Genomic DNA, 21,327 nt, shown 5'->3' with positions numbered 1-21,327 from the left:
TGCACATAAAACACCATTAAAACACACAACACACACTCCACCCGCTGTTTTAACCACACAGAAACAACTAGACACATAAAACAACACACCCATACCCATAAAACACCTCAGAGACACACACAAACCCCAAAAAACAAATATACAAAAAATCCCTCCATGACCCTTCCCGTGTCAAATGTAAACAAACATTAAAACACGAATTAAAGCCAAACACTCACTCGTCACGGTGTTTTAATGGTGCCAGAAGGTCATTGAGGCACTGGCGCTTGTTCCTGGTGATTGTGGCACTTTTATGACGCGGCACTGAGGCAAAATAAGGTAAAATAAGAGGCCGCCATGACACATAAGGGAGATTTGTCCTACCCGGGTCGATTTCTTTGCGCTCGTATCCCCCTCGTGTTTATTATTGTTATGTTTATTTATTTATTTTAGTGTTTGTATATGTTTGTTTTTGCTTGATTTATATTATTTACTTTTTTTTTATTCTTATTTATAGTTGCATAGCGTCAAGAATCACCCCTGTCAACCTTCTCTCTCTCTCTCTCTCCATTCCTACTCATTTTTCTCTTTCTCTCTCCATTTCTTTTTTTTTTCTCTCTCTCCATTCCTCCTCCTCTCTCTCTTTCCTCCATTCCTCCTCCTCTCTCTCTTTCCTCCATTCTTCTTCCTCCTCTTCCTCCTTATACAATTTCCTCTTCTTCCTCCTCCTTCTCTTCCTCTTCTTCTACCTTATACAATTTCCTCCTCCTCTTCTTCTTCCTCTTCTTCCTAATACAATTTCTTCTCTCCTCTTCCTTATACAATTTCCTCCTCCTCTTCCTCCTCTTATTAAAACAACAATTAACTTTATATATATTTACTTACTTATACAAAAAGAGAAATACAAATAATAATAACAATTGGAAAGGTTTAATATAATAGATGTCTTCAAATAGATTACATAGATTTATATAGATTGCAATAGATGTTATATTACACACACACACACACACACACCTGCAAATTCCACATCTACACAGTTTTGTCTCTCTTTCCACACCTGAAATCAAGCCTTACACACCTGCATGCACTTCCAAACCTGTTAATCACACACTTACACATCTGTCTCTCTCTTTACACACCTGAAATTCACTCACACACACCTGCCTCTCCTCCAAACCTGCTAAATATACTTTTTTTTAACACATGTACACACCTGAAATTATCCTTCCACACCTGCTAATCACACATCTGCACTTTTTTATCATTTTTCAACTTCAGTCTCTCCCACACACCTGTATATATCTCTCTCACACACCTGCCAAGCCTTCCACACATCTGTCCACACCTGCAGGGCCTTCTACACACCTGAAAACACACTTACACACCTCCCAACACACTCACACCTGCATATCTCTCTCCCACACACCTGACAAGCTTTCCACACATCTGTCCACACCTGCAGGGCCTTTTACACACCTTCAAACACACCCACACCTGCTAACTACACACCTGAAAGCAATTTAACACACACTTACACACCTGGTTTTGGCATTTTTTCCACATATGAAAACACACACACACACACACACACCTGCAAATCTCTCTCACACACCTCTTCCAAACCCGTTCCACACCTCCACAGGCCTTCTATCCCTCCACATGGCTCTCTCCCACACACCTGCATATATCTCTCACTCTCCAGTCTCCACACACCTGAAAACACACTTACACACCTTCCAGCACATACCCAAACCTGGTAATTACACATCTACACATATTTCCACACCTGCAAACACCCACGAATCTCTCTCACACACACCTGACACACTGCTCCAGCTTCCACACACCTGCCAAATCATTACAAACCTGCATATCTCTCTCTCTCTCTCGCACTTAACACACTCCTCCTGCACCCGCTCACCCGCCCCACACCTGACACACACTTCCCCAGCTTCCACACACCTGCCAAGTCATTCCAAACCTGCATATCTCTCTCTCTATCACACTTAACATGCCTCTCCTAAATCTGCTCACCCTCCCACACCCGCCCCACACCCGCCACACACCCGTCGCCCCTCAGGTGTGTTGCAGGAGACGGTTGAATGCGTTGTAAGCACTCTCCAGGTCAAAGATTACCTGTCGGACCTGTGTCTCGGAAAGTGTCTCGTCAGCTGTCATCCCCTCCAAGGTGTTGATCCACTCTTTGACCTTGACCCGACCCTCAAAGTCCTGCAAAGAGGGGGGGGGGGAGGGGGGGGATAGATTAGGACACATAGTATTAGTTTAGGTGAGCTTAAGATACATTGGGATACATTAAGATACATTATACTGGTTCCGATAACCTTAGGATAGAAACTACAGTATATAGATTTTTTTTGAATATTTAATCCATCAGTGTTGCCGGAGTGAAGGGGTTAAACATCTAACAGACAGCCTACAACAGCCCCCTGACATGCCTCTAAAGTAGGTCTATAATAATGTATGATAATTTGTATATCATGGAAATTCGACCTTATCATCAAGGATATCCCCTTAAGTTTCCCGGTACCCCCCAGAGCTGACCTGTGGGATGAGGGAGAGTCTGGTCATATTGTCGTGCAGGTCCTTGAGGTCAGGCTGCAGCTCATCGTTGGCGTTGATGCCCAGACGGAGCTTGTCCATGACCGTGATGAACAGCTGTGGGGAGAAGATGGAAAGTTTTGTTTAGTGGGCAGCGCAACATCTGTGGTCATATGCCGGAGAGAGACAGAAGGGGAAAGAAGGAAAGTTTTGTTTAGTGGGCGCAACATCTGTGGTCATATGCCGGAGAGAGACAGAAGGGAAGGAATTATAGGAGAAGGGAACAGTTGGAAAGTTTCGTTTAGTGGGCAGCGCAACATCTGTGGTCATATGCCGGAGAGAGACAGAAGGGGAAGGAATTATAGGAGAAGGGAACAGTTGGAAAGTTTCATTCAGTCGGCGCAACATCTGTGGTCATATGCCGGAGAGAGACAGAAGGGGAAGGAATTAAAGGAGAAGGGAACAGTTGGAAAGTTTTGTTTAGTCGGCGCAACATCTGTGGTCATAAGCTGGAGAGAGACAGAAGGGGAAGGAATTATAGGAGAAGGGAACAGTTGGAAAGTTTCGTTTAGTCGGCGCAACATCTGTGGTCATATGCCGGAGAGAGACAGAAGGGGAAGGAATTATAGGAGAAGGGAACAGTTGGAAAGTTTCGTTTAGTGGGCGCAACATCTGTGATCATATGCCGGAGAGAGACAGAAGGGGAAGGAATTATAGGAGAAGGGAACAGACCCCAGGAGACGGGACACAACCCCCGATTAATACCTGGTACCCATTCACTGCTGGGTGGACAGGGGCGTAGGGTATCAGAAAACACACCCAAACTTTTCCACTACGCCCGGGAATCGAACCCGGGCTCTCTCGATTAGCTGGGAGGGAGAATGGAAGTGATTTTTTTTACCACAAAAGATGGAGGTCAAGGGCACAAAAAAGGGAAACTATAATAAAAATACATAAATACAGAGAATATATTGCCAGTGAGGAACAATGGGAGGGGAAATATATGATGCCCAGACCCAGCTTGTCCATGGCAGTGAGGAACAATGGGAGGGGAAATACATGATGCCCAGACCCAGCTTGTCCATGGCAGTGAGGAACAATGGTAGGGGAAATACATGATGCCCAGAAGCAGCTTGTCCATGGCTGTGAGGAACAATGGGAGGGGAAATATATGATGCCCAGACCCAGCTTGTCCATGGCAGTGAGGAACAATGGGAGGGGAAATATATGATGCCCAGACCCAGCTTGTCCATGGCAGTGAGGAACAATGGGAGGGGAAATATATGATGCCCAGACCCAGCTTGTCCATGGCAGTGAGGAACAATGGGAGGGGAAGGAGAGGGCTACATCACAAGGCTGGGAAAGTGAAGTCATGATCACCCGACAACACAAATAATCTTAAAAATATCCATCTTAGTGTTGCCGGAAGACATATGTTACGCGGACTCACGGATACGATGTCAGCGATGCACTTGCTTGTGTTGCCCTTATCGTCCTTGATGGTGATGGGGCGGTCCTCACGGATGCGGTCCAGGGCGGCCGGGCAGTCCAGCTGGAGGGGGGGAGGAGGGGGGGGAGGAGGGGGGAAGGGAGTTATCATCATAGGAAAATGTTGACGATATTTATTTTCATTAGTTTATTTTTTACATGATTGTTTACACACGGACGTTATCATGATTATGTTGCCCTGCCCTGCCCACGCACCTTGTACTTTTTGACGAAAGCCTCCACGCTTGGGCACTCCTCACATTGCACCAGTTTGAAGGCCGCCTTGTACTGTACCAAAAGCTTGCTGCACCAGGCTGTGTACTCCTTGGGGGGCACCACGTCCTGGGGGGGGTGAGAGGTCATTAACAGATACAACCAAACCTGACATCACCCCACTCTCCTTTTAACCTAAGTGGACCTAACCTTTGTCCCTCTCCCGTTCCCCCTAATCTCACCCTCACAAGGTCTAAGTCTAATAGGGATTTTTTGGTCTTTCTCCCCCCCCCTGTTTAGCTTAGTCTCCCCTGTCCGCGCACCTTAATGTACATCTTCTCAAGGCTCTGGAGGGTGTTCATCACAGCGTACAGCTCCGCAAGGTTGTCGTACCTGAAAGAGTTAGAATTATTATCATTATTATTGTTTAAGAGATTGGTAAGTTAAAATTATTGTGCAGTTTTCCTTCAATTGTATTTTTCATTGTTATTGTTAGTGTTTAAGAGATTGGTAAGTTAAAATTATTGTGCAGTTTTCCTTCAATTGTATTTTTCATTGTTATTGTTAGTGTTTAAGAGATTGGCAAGTTAAAATTATGGTTAGTTTTCCTTCAATTGTATTTTTCATTGTTATTGTTAGTGTTTAAGAGATTGGTAAGTTAAAATTATGGTTAGTTTTCCTTCAATTGTATTTTTCATTATTATTGTTAGTGTTTAAGAGATTGGTAAGTTAAAATTATTGTGTAGTTTTCCTTCAATTGTATTTTTCATTGTCATTGTTAGTGTTTAAGAGATTGGTAAGTTAAAATTATGGTTAGTTTTCCTTCAATTGTATTTTTCATTGTTATTGTAAGTGTTTAAGAGATTGGTAAGTTAAAATTATGGTTAGTTTTCCTTCAATTGTATTTTTCATTGTTATTGTTAGTGTTTAAGAGATTGGTAAGTTAAAATTATGGTTAGTTTTCCTTCAATTGTATTTTTCATTGTTATTGTAAGTGTTTAAGAGATTGGCAAGTTAAAATTATGGTTAGTTTTCCTTCAATTGTATTTTTCATTGTTATTGTAAGTGTTTAAGAGATTGGCAAGTTAAAATTATTGTGCAGTTTTCCTTCAATTGTATTTTTCATTGTTACTGTTAGTGTTTAAGAGATTGGTAAGTTAAAATTATGGTTAGTTTTCCTTCAATTGTATTTTTCATTGTTATTGTTAGTGTTTAAGAGATTGGTAAGTTAAAATTATGGTTAGTTTTCCTTCAATTGTATTTTTCATTGTTATTGTTAGTGTTTAAGAGATTGGCAAGTTAAAATTATTGTACAGTTTTCCTTCAATTGTATTTTTCATTGTTATTGTTAGTGTTTAAGAGATTGGTAAGTTGAAATTATTGTGTAGTTTTCCTTCAATTGTATTTTTCATTGTTATTGTTAGTGTTTAAGGGATTGGTAAGTTAAAATTATGGTTAGTTTTCCTTCAATTGTATTTTTCATTGTTATTGTTAGTGTTTAAGAGATTGGTAAGTTAAAATTATGGTTAGTTTTCCTTCAATTGTATTTTTCATTGTTATTGTTAGTGTTTAAGAGATTGGTAAGTTAAAATTATGGTTAGTTTTCCTTCAATTGTATTTTTCATTGTTATTGTTAGTGTTTAAGAGATTGGTAAGTTAAAATTATGGTTAGTTTTCCTTCAATTGTATATTTCATTGTTATTGTTAGTGTTTAAGAGATTGGTAAGTTAAAATTATGGTTAGTTTTCCTTCAATTGTATTTTTCATTGTTATTGTTAGTGTTTAAGAGATTGGTAAGTTAAAATTATGGTTAGTTTTCCTTCAATTGTATTTTTCATTGTAATTGTTAGTGTTTAAGAGATTGGTAAGTTAAAATTATTGTGCAGTTTTCCTTCAATTGTATTTTTCATTGTTATTGTTAGTGTTTAAGAGATTGGTAAGTTAAAATTATTGTACATTCCTTCAATTGTATTTTTCATTGTTATTGTTAGTGTTTAAGAGATTGGTAAGTTAAAATTATTGTGCAGTTTTCCTTCAATTGTATTTTTCATTGTTATTGTTAGTGTTTAAGAGATTGGCAAGTTAAAATTATGGTTAGTTTTCCTTCAATTGTATTTTTCATTATCATTGTTAGTGTTTAAGAGATTGGCAAGTTAAAATTATGGTTAGTTTTCCTTCAATTGTATTTTTCATTGTTATTGTTAGTGTTTAAGAGATTGGTAAGTTAAAATTATCGTGTAGTTTTCCTTCAATTGTATTTTTCATTGTTATTGTTAGTGTTTAAGAGATTGGTAAGTTAAAATTATGGTTAGTTTTCCTTCAATTGTATTTTTCATTGTTATTGTTAGTGTTTAAGAGATTGGTAAGTTAAAATTATGGTTAGTTTTCCTTCAATTGTATTTTTCATTGTTATTGTTAGTGTTTAAGAGATTGGTAAGTTAAAATTATTGTGCAGTTTTCCTTCAATTGTATTTTTAATGTTGAGTTGTTAATATTAAAACAAGTATGTATATATGTATCAAACCTCTGTCACATACTACTACTACTACTACTACTACTACTACTACTACTACTACTACAGACTCACTTTTCCCTCTCCCTGGCATTGGTGTACAGCTTGACCTCCTCGTAGAGTTCAGGCCTATTGTGGTCTGTGGGGGAGAAGGTTACATTAGACAATTATTATAGACAAAACTTATTGATGTACATTATTTAAGGGTTTTACTATTGATATTCTTTCTTTTACATATAAATTATTCCTCCCTTTCTTTGTCTTTTCTCTCCATTCCCTCCCTTCCTCTCCTCCCATCTTTAGTCATAATTAATCTTCCTCCCTTCCTTTATTTCCTTCTCTCAATCTTTCTCCTTCCTCTCCTCCCTCTTCCTTCTCTTTTTTCTCCCTTCCTTATCTTCCTTCTTCCTCTCCCTTCCTTTCCTTCTCCTTCTCTTTCTCTCCCTTCCTTTCCTTCTCCTTCTCTTTCTCTCCCTTCCTTTCCTTCTCTTTCTCTCCCTTCCTTTCATTCTCTCCCTCCCTTCCCTTCCTCTCCCTTCTCCTTTTTCTCCCTTCCTTATCTTCCTCTCCCTTCCTTTCCTTCTCCTTTTTCTCTCCCTTCCTTTCCTTCTCCTTCTCTTTCTCTCCCTTCCTTTCTTCTCCTTCTCTTTCTCTCCCTTCCTTTCCTTCTCTTTCTCTTTCTCTCCCTTCCTTTCCTTCTCTTTCTCTTCCTTCCTTTCCTTCCTCTCCCTTCTCCTTTTTCTCCCTTCCTTCCCTTCCTCTCCCTTCTTCTTCCTTCCCTTCTCCTTCTCTATCTCTCCCTTCCCTTCCTCTCCCTCTCCCTTCCTTTCCTTCTTCCTCTCCCTTTCCTCCCTTCCCCCAGTGTTCCCTCCCTTCCCCCCGGCGTCTCCTTACCCTGGGTGTTGTTGGAGGAAAGTCCCGCGAACATCTTGGAGGAATAATGGAGGAAACGGAGGAAAAATGACGAAATTCTCTCCCTCTCTCTCTCCCTTGTTGACACAGGGAGGGCTGAGGAGGAGGATTCGGCGCCAGTTTTTTCGGTTATTTCACGTATTTCCTCCTTATTTAGGCTATGATAATTATTCAAAAGGAAGAATAAGTATAATTAGTATCATTGGTGTGGTGTTTATTGTACTTTATGGCGTTAATAGACGGCAATTAATATTTTTAGCCGAATTTGTCCGCCATTAGTCATAAACAGAGAATTACAGAGTGCACCAAAATAATATATACCTATTATGACCTCATTTATTTCTCCCTGAAGTCTAATTACTGATCATCTAGTTATTAATATAAAACGTTAATGATGCAATAAATATATGACGGAAGTAATAAATCAACGTATTCATTCTGTGTAAAAATATAGGGTAAAAAAAGGTGAGTGGGTGGACATGTATTTTTTGTGTAACCCTGTAGCGACTGAGTGAGACTTACAGAGTGCACAAAAATCTACGGACTCACCAAACCTTTACTTAATTATCCCACAAGTCTAATTACCGATATGATAGTAATTAATATACAAAGAAAAGAGTACAATACATATATGAATTAAGTAATAAGTCAATCTATTTATTTGGTATGGGAATAAATGGTAGATAAAGTGGAGTGGATGATCATGAGTTTTTTGTGTAGCCCTGTAGAGTAAAAAAAAAACATCTATATTTCACATTTTTTTAGGTAATTAACTCATTTTAAAAACCCAAAATACTTAGAAAATACTTATCTTAATTAATCACATTCAAAACCGTATTAATATAACCCCAAAACAGCAAAACAACCCCACCATATCACATTTTGAGTATATAACTAATTAAAACTAACTCAAACTCCCCTAAAAATACTTAATAATACTCAAAATAATTAATAACATTTAAAACTACACTTAATTAATACAAACCTCCATTAATACAAACCAAAATAATGATAAGCTCGTATCTCCTCGGCCTCCTTCCTCGACCACGGCATGGCGGACACTCCTCCCTTGAAGCCTCCGGTAATTATCGCCTTATATCTCCTACTTAACACGCCATCCCTTACTTAAATAACTTTATAAGTGTTCCTAAGTGTATTGCAAGTATATATGTTTCACTATTTACCCGCTACGTTGTATACTTTAGGAGATTTATAAGTGTTTCTAAGTGGATTGTTTTAGGGCAACCACGCCATTTCATACTTACAAGGTCCATTTAAGTGCTTGTAAGTGTAGGAAAAGTGTCTGATCCTTACTTATAAGCCACGTATAAGTAAGAAAGATTAACTCACTTTCTTAAATCACGTTGTTTCGTATAAGTATTTTAACTACAGGGTCTTATAAGTATTGAAGTAGGTGTAGGAAAAGTGTCTGATTCTTACTTATAAGCCACGTAAGTAAGTAAGATTAACTCACTTTCATAAATCACGTGGTTTTTATAAGTATTTTAACTCCTACACTTATAAGTATTTAAGTGCAAGTCCATTTCATACTTATAAGGTCCATTTAAGTGTGGTAAGTGCAGGAAACGTGTCTGATTCTTACTTATAAGCCACATGTAAGTAAGATACTCTTTTTTTTAAATCACATGTGGTTTCATATAAGTATTTTAACATGTAAATGACCTTATAAGTATTTAAGTAATTCCTTGTATTTCACTTTACTTGCTATGACACACTTATAAGGTCTCAGTGAGGATGATTTTACACTTTCTAAGTACAAAATTTACTTATAAGTGGTTTTCTACTTCCAAAATCTTTTAACATGTGCTCACTTAAAATCTTGTTAGTGTAAATGAAGTGTTGGTAGTAATAAGTAAGGTAGGTAGTAATTTAAGTGTGTGTTGCGAAGGCTAGAGTCACTGTCCGGGGCTGGCATCCCTGCCCGGTGCTGAGTGCTTCGCAGAGCAAAGTGTTGCCCATATGCCCCGCCAGGCCCCCCATGGCCCGGTGGTCACACGGCCCCATACAGATAATGTTAGATCATTATTATTAGTTTTGGTTTTATTCCACCATGTCTTCCATCCACCCATGAAACACAAGCCTTCCCTCTCCACACAGGCGGAACACACCCGGCTGCCTGATGGGTGACCCGGGCAGATCTGGATCTGGATCTATGATGCGCAGGGCACCTGTACAGGTGCCAACCCCATGACCTGCTGATTAACCTGGGGCAGGTGACCCCTCCACCTCCCCTGCCAGGCTGAGGTGTCCCGGCCTCCCCGCCAAGGTGTGTGCCCGGGGACATTGTTAGTAACATGTATCTGTTGGTAATATTGTTAAGTACCAACACATGTGTGAGGGTTAGTTTTACCTGATTATTAGCGTCACTGATTGGTGAGTTTGTTTTTCAACGTGGTCTTGTCACAGTGTTCATCATGTTTATTTTAATTTCTTGATGCATTGGCTACATGATGGGGCTCAGCCCCTTCCCATGGGGTGATTGGGCCTGGTTATAAAACAGGGGGCAGGGCCCTGCTAGGTGGTGTGAGGGCGGCACACCCACTCTGTGCCCCCCCTCCATGGGGTGTGGTACTTTTACGGTGTGCCAGACTAACCCTCACCGGGGGGCAGCACCATAGCTACTGGCGCACCCACAGTGGGGCGCTGGTTTTAATGTGCTGCTACACACACACACACACACACACACACACACACACAGGGGAGACATCTGTTATGTGTTAATGGTTTCCCTGCAGCAGAAGTGATTTAATCCTTGTGGTCTCCTCAGGTGGTGGCTGCCTGGTGCTCCCCCTCACCTGCCCGGCCCAGCTCCCCGGCACACTTAACCACAACGCTGGCACAGGTACGCACACACACCTTTACTAATGATGTATTAATGAAGGCCATTGATGTATACACACTTATTAATGATGACAGCTTCTACACTCTACAGCCATGAGAGCTAATTGGCTTAATCTTTTCTGAAATAAGTGGAAAAAAATCAATATATACCTTAATTTTTGTATATATTTTAATCTTCTACACCTGTAATTTTTTCTACACAGGTGATGGTTGCTAACGAGGTGTCTTCCTTCTCCTCAGGTGTGCTGGCTGCCCCTCACCTGCCCAGCACAATTACACACACCTTCACTAATGATGTTTTAATGAAGGCCATTGATGTATACACACTTATTAATGATGACAGCTTCTACACTCTACAGCCATGAGAATCTTTTCTGAAATAAGTGGAAAAAATCAATATATACCTTAATTTTTGTATATATTTTAATCTTCTACACCTGTAATTTTGGTGATGGTTGAGGTGTCTTCCTTCTCCTCAGGTGTGCTGGCTGCCCCTCACCTGCCCAGCACACTTAATTAGAACGCTGGCACAGGTACGCACACACACCTTCACTAATGATGTTTTAATGAAGGCCATTGATGTATACACACTTATTAATGATGACAGCTTCTACACTCTACAGCCATGAGAGCTAATTGGCTTAATCTTTTCTGAAATAAGTGGAAAAATATCAATAAATACCTTCATTTTTTATATATATTTCTCATCTTCCATATCTGACATTTCTCTTACACAGGTGATGGTTGCTAATGAGGTCTCTTCCTTCTCCTCAGGTGCGCAGAGGCTCCCAGGCACACTAACGAGATGACCACCACAGGTACACAAACCCACACCTTCACCTGTCCTAATTAATGTCTACCACACTTACTGATGATGACAGATTCTCCACTCTACCCCCATGAGAGCTAATTGGCTTAATCTTTTCTGAAATAAGTTAAAACATTTGGTATATCACATTTTTATATACTTTTTTCCTTCTCCTAATGTCTGCTCTCTTCCGCACAGGTGATGTCTGCTAACGAGGCACCTCCACACACCTGTACCAGTTATGACCTTTGAGAAATAATAAAAAAACACTATTTGATTTTTTAAGCTTTATTTCTCTCCTTGGCTTGGAAAAACTGTATAGAATGTCTTATAATCTAATTGCATTGTCGTGTTCTATGGGTAACAAACAGACTAGCAATAACATTTGACCGAGCGCTTTGGGGGTGAAAGATATTGATGAAATGTCGAGAATTGGGTAATTTTCGCATCAATGTGTTTTTAAAGGGTATAGAATTGTTAAAGATCAATTGAGTGGGCAGGGAAGGAAAGGGAACATTGATAAAACTTCAAGAATTCGGATAATTTTTGCATCAATGTGTTTTATAAGGGTATAGAATTGTTTACGGGCATTTGAGTGGGCAGGGAAGGGAGGGGAATATTGATAAAACTTAAAGGATTCGGATAATTTTTGCATCAATGTGTTTTTAAAGGTTCTAGAATTGTTTACGGGCATTTGAGTGGACAGGGAAGGGGAGGGACATCGTTGGCGCCTCAAGAGTGGACAGCGGATGGAAGGGAAGGGACACCATGCTTCAAGAGCGGACATTGAAGGCAGAAAGGGCTGTAGTGCTTCCTAAGTCTCCCTAAACTTTACTGCCTTGCCTTTTAAAACCACAACAATTCAAAAACTCCTCGTAAAAATGTCTTAAAATTGGGTCTAATTATTTACGAGCATTTTCATACCCAGCCCTGCCTATTAAGACCACAAGGATTCACGTAACCCCTCATAGAAAGTGTGTCGGAACAGTTGAATTGGGGTTGGTTATCTATCAAATGATCCGCCTTCCCTGCAAATCATCCAAGCTTACTGATAGCGGATGGGACTTGGGAGGAGAGAAGGAAATTGAAATCCGATATGTCCCTATTTTCATGCCCTTAGAAGATTGAGGATTATACATCGATTTTAAACCCAATGTTCCGCTTTTCCTGTAAATCACCCAAGCTTACTGATAGCGGATGGGACTTAGGAGGAGAGAAGGAAATTGAAATCCGATATCCCTATTTTCATGCCCTTAGAAGATTGAGGATTATACATCGATTTTAAACCCAATCTTCCACCTTCCCTGCAAATCACCCAAGCTTATTGATAGCGGATGGGACTTAGGAGAAGAGAAGGAAATAGAAGTCCGATATATCCTTAGAAGATTGTGAATTATAGATCGATTTAAAACCCAATCTTCCGCCTTCCGTGCAAATCACCCAAGCTTACTGATAGCGGACAATTTAAAACCCGAAAGTGCTTAGTCTGTTCTTAACATTACAGAACAGCACTACAAAGCTACATAACAAGAGTGTGTGAGTGCGTGTGAGTGTGTGTGTGTGTGTGTGTGCAAGCCAGACACACATATGTTACACTTCAATCAATTTCTCTCCTTTGCGTTTTACAGAGAATCAAAAAAACAGGAAATATTTAAAAGAAGCTGAATTAATACCAGAAACACCATAGGCCTGTATAACATGAAGGCGACCTGACCTTGTGGCGGGTTGCGGTGAAAAGGTCAGGTCGTTTATGTGAACCTGATGTCCTAATGTTAGTTTTTAAAATACAAGTGAGGAAGGTCAGGTCATTGATGCACCTAATGTCTTAAAATTAGCGTTTTTTAAAATACTACTGAGAAAAAAAATTTGAATATATATACTCGAGAAAAATAATTAAAATATATACTAGAGATTAAAAGAACATTGAACAAGAGTTATATATATGAAAACTTATTAAAATACATGTTCCTAAAGTTAGTTGTTAAAATCAAAGTGAGGAAGGTCATGTCATTGATGCACCTAATGTCTTAAAATTAGCGTTTTTTAAAATACTACTGAGAAAAAATAATTGAATATATTCTCGAGAAAAATAATTAAAATATATACTAGAGATTAAAAGAACATTGAACAAGAGTTATATATATGAAAACTTATTAAAATACATGTTCCTAAAGTTAGTTTTTAAAATACAAGTGAGGAAGGTCAGGTCATTGATGCACCTAATGTCTTAAAATTAGCATTTTTTAAAATACTACTGAGAAAAAAATTTGAATATATTCTCGAGAAAAATAATTAAAATATATACTAGAGATTAAAAGAACATTGAACAAGAGTTATATATATGAAAACTTATTAAAATACATGTTATACTTCAGAACAAAAATTTTAAATATATACTTAAAAGAAAATAACTTACAATAGGCCTAATATCTGAATTACTAACCAAAGACAAATGTTGAAATAGAAAAACATTGATGACTGATGACTCTGAAAACTGTTTGGTGACTCAGCGATGACTTGGTGACTCAACGGACAGACTGATGACTTTGAAAACTGTTTGGTGACTCAGAGCGATGACTGACGACTAATAGGGTGACTCAACGGACTGACTGATGACTGAAAACTGTTTGGTGACTCAGAGCGATGACTTGGTGACTCAACGGACTGGCTGATGACTTTGAAAACTGTTTGGTGACTCAGAGCGATGACTTGGTGACTCAACGGACTGACTGATGACTTTGAAAACTGTTTGGTGACTCAGAGCGATGACTGACGACTAATAGGGTGACTCAACGGACTGACTGATGACTTTGAAAACTGTTTGGTGACTCAGAGCGATGACTAACCACTAAGAGGATGACTGCTGGATTAGGTGACTCGACAGACTAACTGATGACTCTGCTAGTGACTCAGATTGATGACTTGTATATATATTTTTGTGACTTTAGCAAACAAAAGTGATGACTATTGAACTATAATGACTCATTGATGACTCACTGATGACTACTTAGAGTGATGATTTTTCTTGTTTTTGTGTGTGATTTTAACAAGCAATATCGATGACTCACGGACCTTATGACTCTCCGATGACTGATGACTCTCCTAGTGACTCAAAATGATGACTTTTTTTTCCATTTTGGTGACTCAACAAGGAATATCGATGACTCCTGGACTTAATAACTCTGATGACTGCTGGTGACTCAGAGTGATGACTGATGACTCTCCTAGTGACTCACAATGATGACTCTACTTTTTGTTACTATTAAGTGACTCAACGAACAAAACTTGATGACTACTGGACTTAATGACTCACTCTGATGACTGATAGTGACTCAGAGTGATGACTGATGACTCTCCTAGTGACTCACAATGATGACTCTACTTTTTGTTACTATTAAGTGACTCAACGAACAAACAAACTGATGACTACTGGACTTAATGACTCACTCTGATGACTCCTGATGACTGGTGACTCAGAGTGATGACTAATGACTCGCTCGTGACTCAAAATGATGACTTTTCTTAATTTTTCACACATTTTTCAAGACCAGCGACTCAACCACCAATACCGATGACTCCTGGACCTGACAACTACCCCATGACTCCCGGATGACTCAGAGGGATGACTTGGGAGCCTCCAGAACGGCCCGCATCTCCTGTAGCGACCGGGTGAGGGCACGGGTGAATGCGGCAGAGTCACTCACGGTGGATGACTTGTAGTGACTTATGAAGAAGGTGAATCTGTGGGAGGAGGAGACGGGTGAAAGGGGAGGGAGATGGGTGACGACATGGGTGAAGGGGGAGAGGAGATGGATGACCAGCAAGAGAGAGAGAGAGGGAGAGAAATGGCTCGTCAGGGAAGGAGGTTCAATGGAAAAGGTCTGATCGCTTATAGAAATCAACCCATCAATCGCTCATCCATCACACACACACAGGGAGGAGACGGGTGAAGGGTGAGGACATGGGTGAAGGGGGGAGGAAACGGGTGACCAGCCAGAGGAGGTTGAATGGAAAATGTCTGATCGCTGAGAGAGAAATTTAAGTTATCACCCACACACCCGCCATCCGCCCCACACACCCGCTACACACCTGTCACCCAGCATGTTGTAGAAGCATCCATATCCGTCCTTGGTCATGGCCGCCACGCCCCCAAAGACAGGGGTATAGCCCACAGTACTGGTGGATAAGTGGAAGTTCCCGCCTCCACCACTGTGGCGAGAATGGAGAGATTAGTGGTTTGATGATAGACGGAATTAGTGGAGTCTCTCTCTCTCTCTCTCTCTCTCTCTCTCTCTCTCTCTCTCTCTTGATGTTTTCTATACTTTTCTCCATTCCTTTCCTTCCCTTCATTTCCCTTCCCTTCCCTTCCCTTCCCTTCCTCTCCCTTTCCTTCCCTTCCCTTCCCTTCCCTTCCTCTCCCTGTCCTTCCCTTCCCTTCCTCTCCCTGTCCTTCCCTTCCTCTCCCTGTCCTTCCCTTCCCTTCCCTTTCCTTCCTTTCCTCTCCCTGTCCTTCCCTTCCCTGTCCTTCCTCTCCCTTCCCTTCCCATCCCTCCCTAACCTAACCCAACACACACACACACAAACACTATCCCTCCCCTCCCTTCCCTTCCCACACCCCCCCACGCACCCCTACGCACCTCTTAACATAGGCAGGGTCCGTGAACAGGCCCGGCACCTCCTCCCCGGCCTCCAGCGCGATGATATAGAGACCAAATAGGTGTCGATCCACTCCATGGTTGTTTTCGCAAAGGCCTCTGAGGGAGTTGTGTTTCTCGATAGCAGTGATGAGCTTGTGGCGCTTCTCGGAGGTCTGAGGAGGAGGAGGAGGAGGGAAGAGATGGTTTAGGAAAGGGAGGAGGAGGAGGAGGAGGAGGAAGGAAGAGGAGGAGGAGAGAGAGAAGGAAAGGAAGGGAGGTGTAGGGAAAGGGAGGAGGAAGGAAGGGAGAGAAAGAAGGGAGGAGGAGGAGGAGAAGGAAGGAAGGAAGAGATAGTTTAGGAAAGGGAGGAGGAGGAGGAGGAAGGAAGAGGAAGGAAGAGGAGGAGGAGGAGGAAGGAAGGAAGGAAGAGATAGTTTAGGAAAGGGAGGAGGAGGAGGAGGAGGAGAGAGAGAAGGGAAGGAAGGGAGGAGGAGAGGAGGAAAGGAAGGGAGATGTAGGGAAAGGGAGGAGGAAGGAAGGGAGAGAAAGAAGGGAGGAGGAGGAGAGAGAGAGAGAAAGAAGATTAGTAAGAGGTATTTTAGGAAAGGGAGAGGAGAGGAGAGGAGGAGGAGGAGGAAGGGAGGAGAAGAAGAAGAAGAAGAAGAAGAAGAGGAGGAGGAGAAGAAAAAAAGGAGAAATTAAGAAAAAAAAATATATATATACTATTTCAAAATAATACCACTACTACTACTACTACTACTACTACTACTACTACTACTACTAACCGTTGCCTTCTGGTTGAGCATGGTAGAGGCCCAGTCAACCGCCTCGGTAGTACAGGAGCGGATCGTTTCTGTCCTTCCGTGGTAGAACTGGCGGGTGGAGGCTGTCTCGTAGGTCGGAGCTGGTCTGAGGAGGAGGAGGAGGAGGAGGAGGAGGAAGGGAAGGGAAGGGAGAGAGAGAGGAAGGGAAGGGAGAGGAAGGGAAGAGAAGGGAAGGGAAAGGAATGGAAGGGAAGGGGGAGAGAGAGAGAAGGAAGGGAAGGGAAGGGAAGGGAAAGGGAGAGGAAGGGAAGGAAGAGGAAGGGAAAGGAAGGGAAGAGAAGGGAAGGAGGAGGAGGAGGAGGAAGAAAATTAGTTTGTGTGTGAGAGAGGAAGAGGAAGATTAGTTTTACTCCTCCTCTTCTTCTTCCTCCTCCTCTTCCTCCTTCTCTTCCATATTACAATCTTAAAACATAAATATCTCTCCTCCTTCTTCTCTTCTCTCTTCCTCCTCCTCCTCCTCTTCTTCCCTTCTATCTTCTTACACAACTCCTCCTCCTCCTCCTCCTCTTCCTTACCTAACCAAGCACTACCATACCCCTCCTCCTCCTCCTCCTCCTCCTCCTCCTCCTTCCTTACCTAACCAAACACTACCTCCTCCTCCTCCTCCTCCTCCTCCTCCTCCTTACCTAACCAAGCACTACCATACCCCTCCTCCTCCTCCTCCTCCTCCTCCTCCTCCTCCTTCCCTTCCTTCTTTTAACACAACTAATCCTCCTCCTCCTTCTCTTCCCTTCCTAACCAAGCACTACCATACCCCTCCTCCTCCTCCTCCTCCTCCTCCTCCTCCTCCTCCGTACCTCCCATGCACCCTCAGGAAGGTCAGCTGAAGGGCCATCTGTACGTAGGAGTCTGGGTGAAGGTTGTGGGGCCGAAGGAATTCCCGGCCATATTCTCGGAAGAAGAAGGGCCGGGCAACAACGTCACTGGTCTGGGAGGAGGAGGAGGAGGAGGAGGAGGAAGGGAAGAGGAGGAGGAGGAGGGAAGGAAGGGAATGGAAGGACAGGGAGAGATATGGAGAGAGAGGAAGGGAGGAAGGAAGGGAAGGGAACGGAAGAGGAGGAAGAGGGAAGGAAGGAAGGAAGGGACGAGGGGGAGGAGGAGGTGGAGGAAGGAAGGAAAGAGAAGGAAGGGAAGGGAAGGGAAGGACAGAGAGAGAGAGAGATAGATAGAGAGAGATATATATGGGGAGAGAGAGAGAGAGAGAGAGAGAGAGAGAGAGAGAGAGAGAGAGGACAAAAAAAGAAAACATTAAAAACAAACAAACACATTTTTATATATATCACAAATTCAACACACACACACACACACAGCCATCACCCCCCCCCCACCCCCCACCCCTCCCCCCGTCCCCCCATACTCACAAACTCCCGGCTGGTCCGTTTGGCCACCTCGACAGCCCCCAGGGTCTTCCGGTCGAGGTCAAAGGTCAGGCGGGCCGGGGGAGTCAGCCCACCCCGTACCCCCCCCGGCCCCCCCCCGCGGCCCCCCATGTGGGTCAGGAGGAGGTGCTGGTAGTGCCCCATGACCACCGAGACCATGGCATCGTATGGGGTATGCTGGGGGGGAGGAGGAGGAGGAGGAGGAGGAAGAAGGTTATGAGGAGAATCTGTTTAGTCTCTCGAAAAACTCTCATTCTCTCTCTCTCTCTCTCTCTCTCTCTCTCTCTCTCTCTCTCTCTCTCTCTCTCTCTCTCTCTCTAAAACGCTCATTCTCTCTCTCTCTCTCTCTCTCTCTCATTCTCTCTCTCTCTCTCTCTCTCTCTCTCTCTCTCTCTCTCTCTCTCTCTCTCTCTCTCTCTCTCTCTCTCTCTCTCTCTCTCTCTCTCTCTCTCTCTCTCTCTCTCTCTCTCTCTCTCTCTAAAATGCTCATTCTCTCTCTCTCTCTCTCTCTAAAATGCTCGTTCTCATTCTCTCTCTCTCTCTCTCTCTCTTTCTATTTCACACACACACATACACACACACAAATTCTCTCTCTCCCAGACACACACACAATCTCCCTCCCTCCCCCCTCTCTCTCTCTCTCTCTCTCTCTCTCTCTCTCTCTCTCTCTCTCTCTCTCTCTCTCTCTCTCTCATACTCACATCATTGTTCATAACTCCAAATCCGTTCCGTGTCAATATTGCCGAGAGGGATTTGTCCGCCCAGCGATTGGCAGGGTCACCACACAGCCCCTCCCACACCAGCTGGAGGAGGAGGAGGAGAAGAAGGAGGAGGAGGTGGAGGAGGAAGTGGTGGAGGAGGAAGAGGAGGAGGAGGAGGAGGAGGAGGTCTTGAATGAGAAATATTGTCAATTTTTCCTTTCCCTTCCCTTCCCTTTCTGTCCCTTCCATTCCATTCCCTTCCCTTCCCTTCCTTTCCCTTCCTTTCCCTTCCCTCCCCTTTTCTTGCTTTCCCTTCCATTCCCTTCCTTCCTTCCTTCCTCCTTTTCCTTCCTTTCCTTCCTTCCTTCCTTCCTTCCTTCCTTACCATATACACACTTTCACCTTCTCTCTCTCTCTCTCTCTCTCTCTCTCTCTCTCTCTCTCTCTCTCTCACCTGGTCAAAGTTATCAGGTGTGGTCTCGTCCAGAACAAACACAAAGGCTGATGTTTCAATGATGTCCAAGTTTTTCATGTTGGTGTGACTGAGAGATTTGAGCCAGTCGCGATTCTGTAGGGAAGGGAAGGGAAGGGAAGGGTTGGATTGGGAAGGGATGGGATGGGAAGGGTTGGGAAGGGAAGGGATAGAATGGGATGGGTTGGAAAGGGAAGGGAAGGGAAGGGAAGGGATGGGTTGAGAAGGTAAGGGATGGGATGGGAAGGGAAGGAAAGGGAAGGGATGGGATGGGAAGGGAAGGAAAGGGAAGGGAAGGAAAGGAAGGGAAGGGAATGGGAAGGGAAGGGAAGGGAAGGGTTGGGAAGGAAAGGGATGGGTTGGGAAGGGAAGGGATAGAATGGGATGGGTTGGGAAGGAAAGGGAAGGGAAGGGAAGGGAAGGGATGGATTGAGAAGGTAAGGGATGGGATGGGAAGAGAAGAGAAAGGAAAGGAAGGGAAAGGAAAGGAAGGGAATGGAAAGGAAGGGAAGGGATGAGAGAGAGAGAGAGACAGAGATTCAAAAAGAGAAACATATAGACATTGATTGACAGAAGGGAAAGGAAGGAAGGGAAGGGAAGGATATCATTTTAAATAAGTGAGATTTAAGTATAAGTAAGTACATTTCCGTAGTGCAGAGCGTGAGGGTCATATACTTAAACATCCAGCACCTATCAACACACTAAGATCATTTAATATCAAACTTGAGGTTACAGAACGATTAACACAGCCAAGGCAATACATTCAAGTGATAACATACTCCCCTCCCTTCCCTAACGAGCCTACCTTAGCCCACCTATCCCGGGTATCACAGGTGAGTGCAGCCACCCCCGGGCCAGGTCCCAGCGCCTCGGACCTATCCCAGATGCCCCCCAGCTGGGATTCCAACTCTGGGGGGGTGAGGGGCTGGCCTGGGGGTAAAAAATTATGATGTTTAATACTATTGTTATTATTATTAGTATTATTATATATGAGGTATGTGGAATCAGGGTGTGGGGTGGAAGGGTGTGTGGATGACTCACCCATGGCGTCCCACGGGTGCATGACCCACACGTGACCCTTACACAGCACGACCAAGTGGAGCGGACAGCCCCCTTCCGCATCTGGAACACACACACACACACACGCGCACACAGGTAAATAAAAGTACACACATATCCACACACACACACAAAAACGTACACACAAGTATTTCCAGAATCTCACATGAATTATTTCTGTCATATCATGTCCACAATTACTATACGGAAAAGTACACGAAGGGTGGGACAGGATATGACACGAGAGGGCAGTGTTGCAGGTCAGGTCGCACGCAGGTCAACTCACTGGTCCTGAAGGTCGAGCGCAGGCTGTCCGCGTCCTGACCTGGGATGCGGGTACAGTTAAACACCCATCGAAACTGTTCCATGCTGAGGGGGCGGCCCTGGGGGGATGGGGGGGGGGGGGAGGAAGGAGAGAATAGGAATGACAAGGAAAGGATGGAAGGAAGAAGAAGAAGAGGAAAACAAGGAACATATATAATAGTAAGGATTAATATATATTGCATTAACTCTCTCTCTCTCTCTCTCTCTCTCTCTCTCTCTCTCTCTCTCTCTCTCTCACCCTTCCCTTCCTTTCCTTTCCTTTCCTATCCTTTCCCTTTCCTACCCTTCCTGCCCCCCCCATCTCTCTCTCTCTCTCTCTCTCTCTCTCTCTCTCTCTCTCTCTCTCTCTCTCTCTCTCTCTCTCTCTCTCTCCTTACCTCCTTTGAAGTGTGTGGCTTAAATCTTTCCTCCCTCACAAGCTGGTTGAACTGGAGGAAGGCCCAGAGGTAGAGCGATCCGTACTGGAGGAAGAGGAAGAGGAGGAGGAGGAGGAGGAGGAGGAAGAAGAAGAGTTGGTTAGTATGTGTATGTGTGTGTGTGTGTGTGTGTGTGTGTGTGTGTGTGTGTCTCTCTCTCTCATATAACTCACTCAAAT

The 21,327-nt window shown here is 43.0% G+C and overlaps 2 protein-coding genes, 1 long non-coding RNA gene and 1 other non-coding gene across 6 annotated transcripts in view; 2 read left to right on the top strand and 2 right to left on the bottom strand.

Annotated features, from left to right (window-relative positions):
• Window positions 1-840: 840 nt before the first annotated feature.
• On the bottom strand, window positions 841-7,802 carry LOC126991106 (vacuolar protein sorting-associated protein 28 homolog). 2 transcript variants are annotated; one of them, XR_007745173.1, is made up of 8 exons: window positions 7,649-7,802; window positions 6,830-6,893; window positions 4,566-4,635; window positions 4,246-4,371; window positions 3,992-4,093; window positions 2,545-2,658; window positions 1,386-2,211; window positions 841-1,274 (listed from the first exon to the last, which is right to left on the bottom strand). XR_007745173.1 is itself a non-coding variant. In XM_050849802.1 (7 exons), exons 1-7 carry the CDS (start codon window positions 7,680-7,682, stop codon window positions 2,059-2,061), a joined length of 663 nt encoding a protein of 220 aa, XP_050705759.1. In that variant the 5' UTR covers window positions 7,683-7,802; the 3' UTR covers window positions 841-2,058. The 2 variants fall into 2 exon arrangements, 1 of the variants encoding a protein (XP_050705759.1); XM_050849802.1 differs by having other exon boundaries at window positions 841-2,211.
• An 876-nt stretch (window positions 7,803-8,678) lies between these two features.
• On the top strand, window positions 8,679-10,805 carry LOC126991101 (uncharacterized). Of its 2 annotated transcripts, none has more exons than XR_007745172.1 (4): window positions 8,679-8,747; window positions 9,785-9,953; window positions 10,455-10,529; window positions 10,769-10,805. It is a non-coding gene; the product is annotated as an uncharacterized LOC126991101 (long non-coding RNA). The 2 variants fall into 2 exon arrangements; XR_007745171.1 differs by having other exon boundaries at window positions 10,732-10,805.
• Window positions 10,220-10,335, top strand: LOC126991113 (small nucleolar RNA SNORA77). The gene has a single exon (XR_007745176.1). It is a non-coding gene; the product is annotated as a small nucleolar RNA SNORA77 (small nucleolar RNA).
• Window positions 10,806-11,608: 803 nt separating the features above from the next.
• LOC126991100 (peroxisomal carnitine O-octanoyltransferase-like) overlaps window positions 11,609-21,327 on the bottom strand; it is a 10,448-nt gene continuing 729 nt past the window's right edge. The window contains exons 3-16 of the mRNA XM_050849797.1: window positions 21,110-21,193; window positions 20,695-20,791; window positions 20,391-20,471; window positions 20,155-20,279; window positions 19,332-19,445; window positions 18,878-18,979; window positions 18,159-18,353; window positions 17,595-17,725; window positions 16,759-16,882; window positions 15,974-16,146; window positions 15,426-15,545; window positions 13,985-15,077; window positions 13,592-13,913; window positions 11,609-13,188 (exon numbers count right to left, since the gene is read on the bottom strand). Of these exons, the coding sequence (XP_050705754.1) occupies window positions 14,951-15,077; window positions 15,426-15,545; window positions 15,974-16,146; window positions 16,759-16,882; window positions 17,595-17,725; window positions 18,159-18,353; window positions 18,878-18,979; window positions 19,332-19,445; window positions 20,155-20,279; window positions 20,391-20,471; window positions 20,695-20,791; window positions 21,110-21,193 (1,473 nt within the window). The 3' untranslated portion in view covers window positions 11,609-13,188; window positions 13,592-13,913; window positions 13,985-14,950. The remainder of the gene's footprint in view (window positions 13,189-13,591; window positions 13,914-13,984; window positions 15,078-15,425; window positions 15,546-15,973; window positions 16,147-16,758; window positions 16,883-17,594; window positions 17,726-18,158; window positions 18,354-18,877; window positions 18,980-19,331; window positions 19,446-20,154; window positions 20,280-20,390; window positions 20,472-20,694; window positions 20,792-21,109; window positions 21,194-21,327) is intronic.

The sequence above is a fragment of the Eriocheir sinensis genome, unplaced genomic scaffold (assembly GCF_024679095.1).
Source record: "Eriocheir sinensis breed Jianghai 21 unplaced genomic scaffold, ASM2467909v1 Scaffold24, whole genome shotgun sequence".
NCBI classification, from domain to species: Eukaryota; Metazoa; Arthropoda; class Malacostraca; order Decapoda; family Varunidae; genus Eriocheir; species Eriocheir sinensis.
The sequence above is the reverse complement of the archived record's forward strand: the minus strand, read 5'-3'. Positions and strand labels throughout refer to the sequence as shown.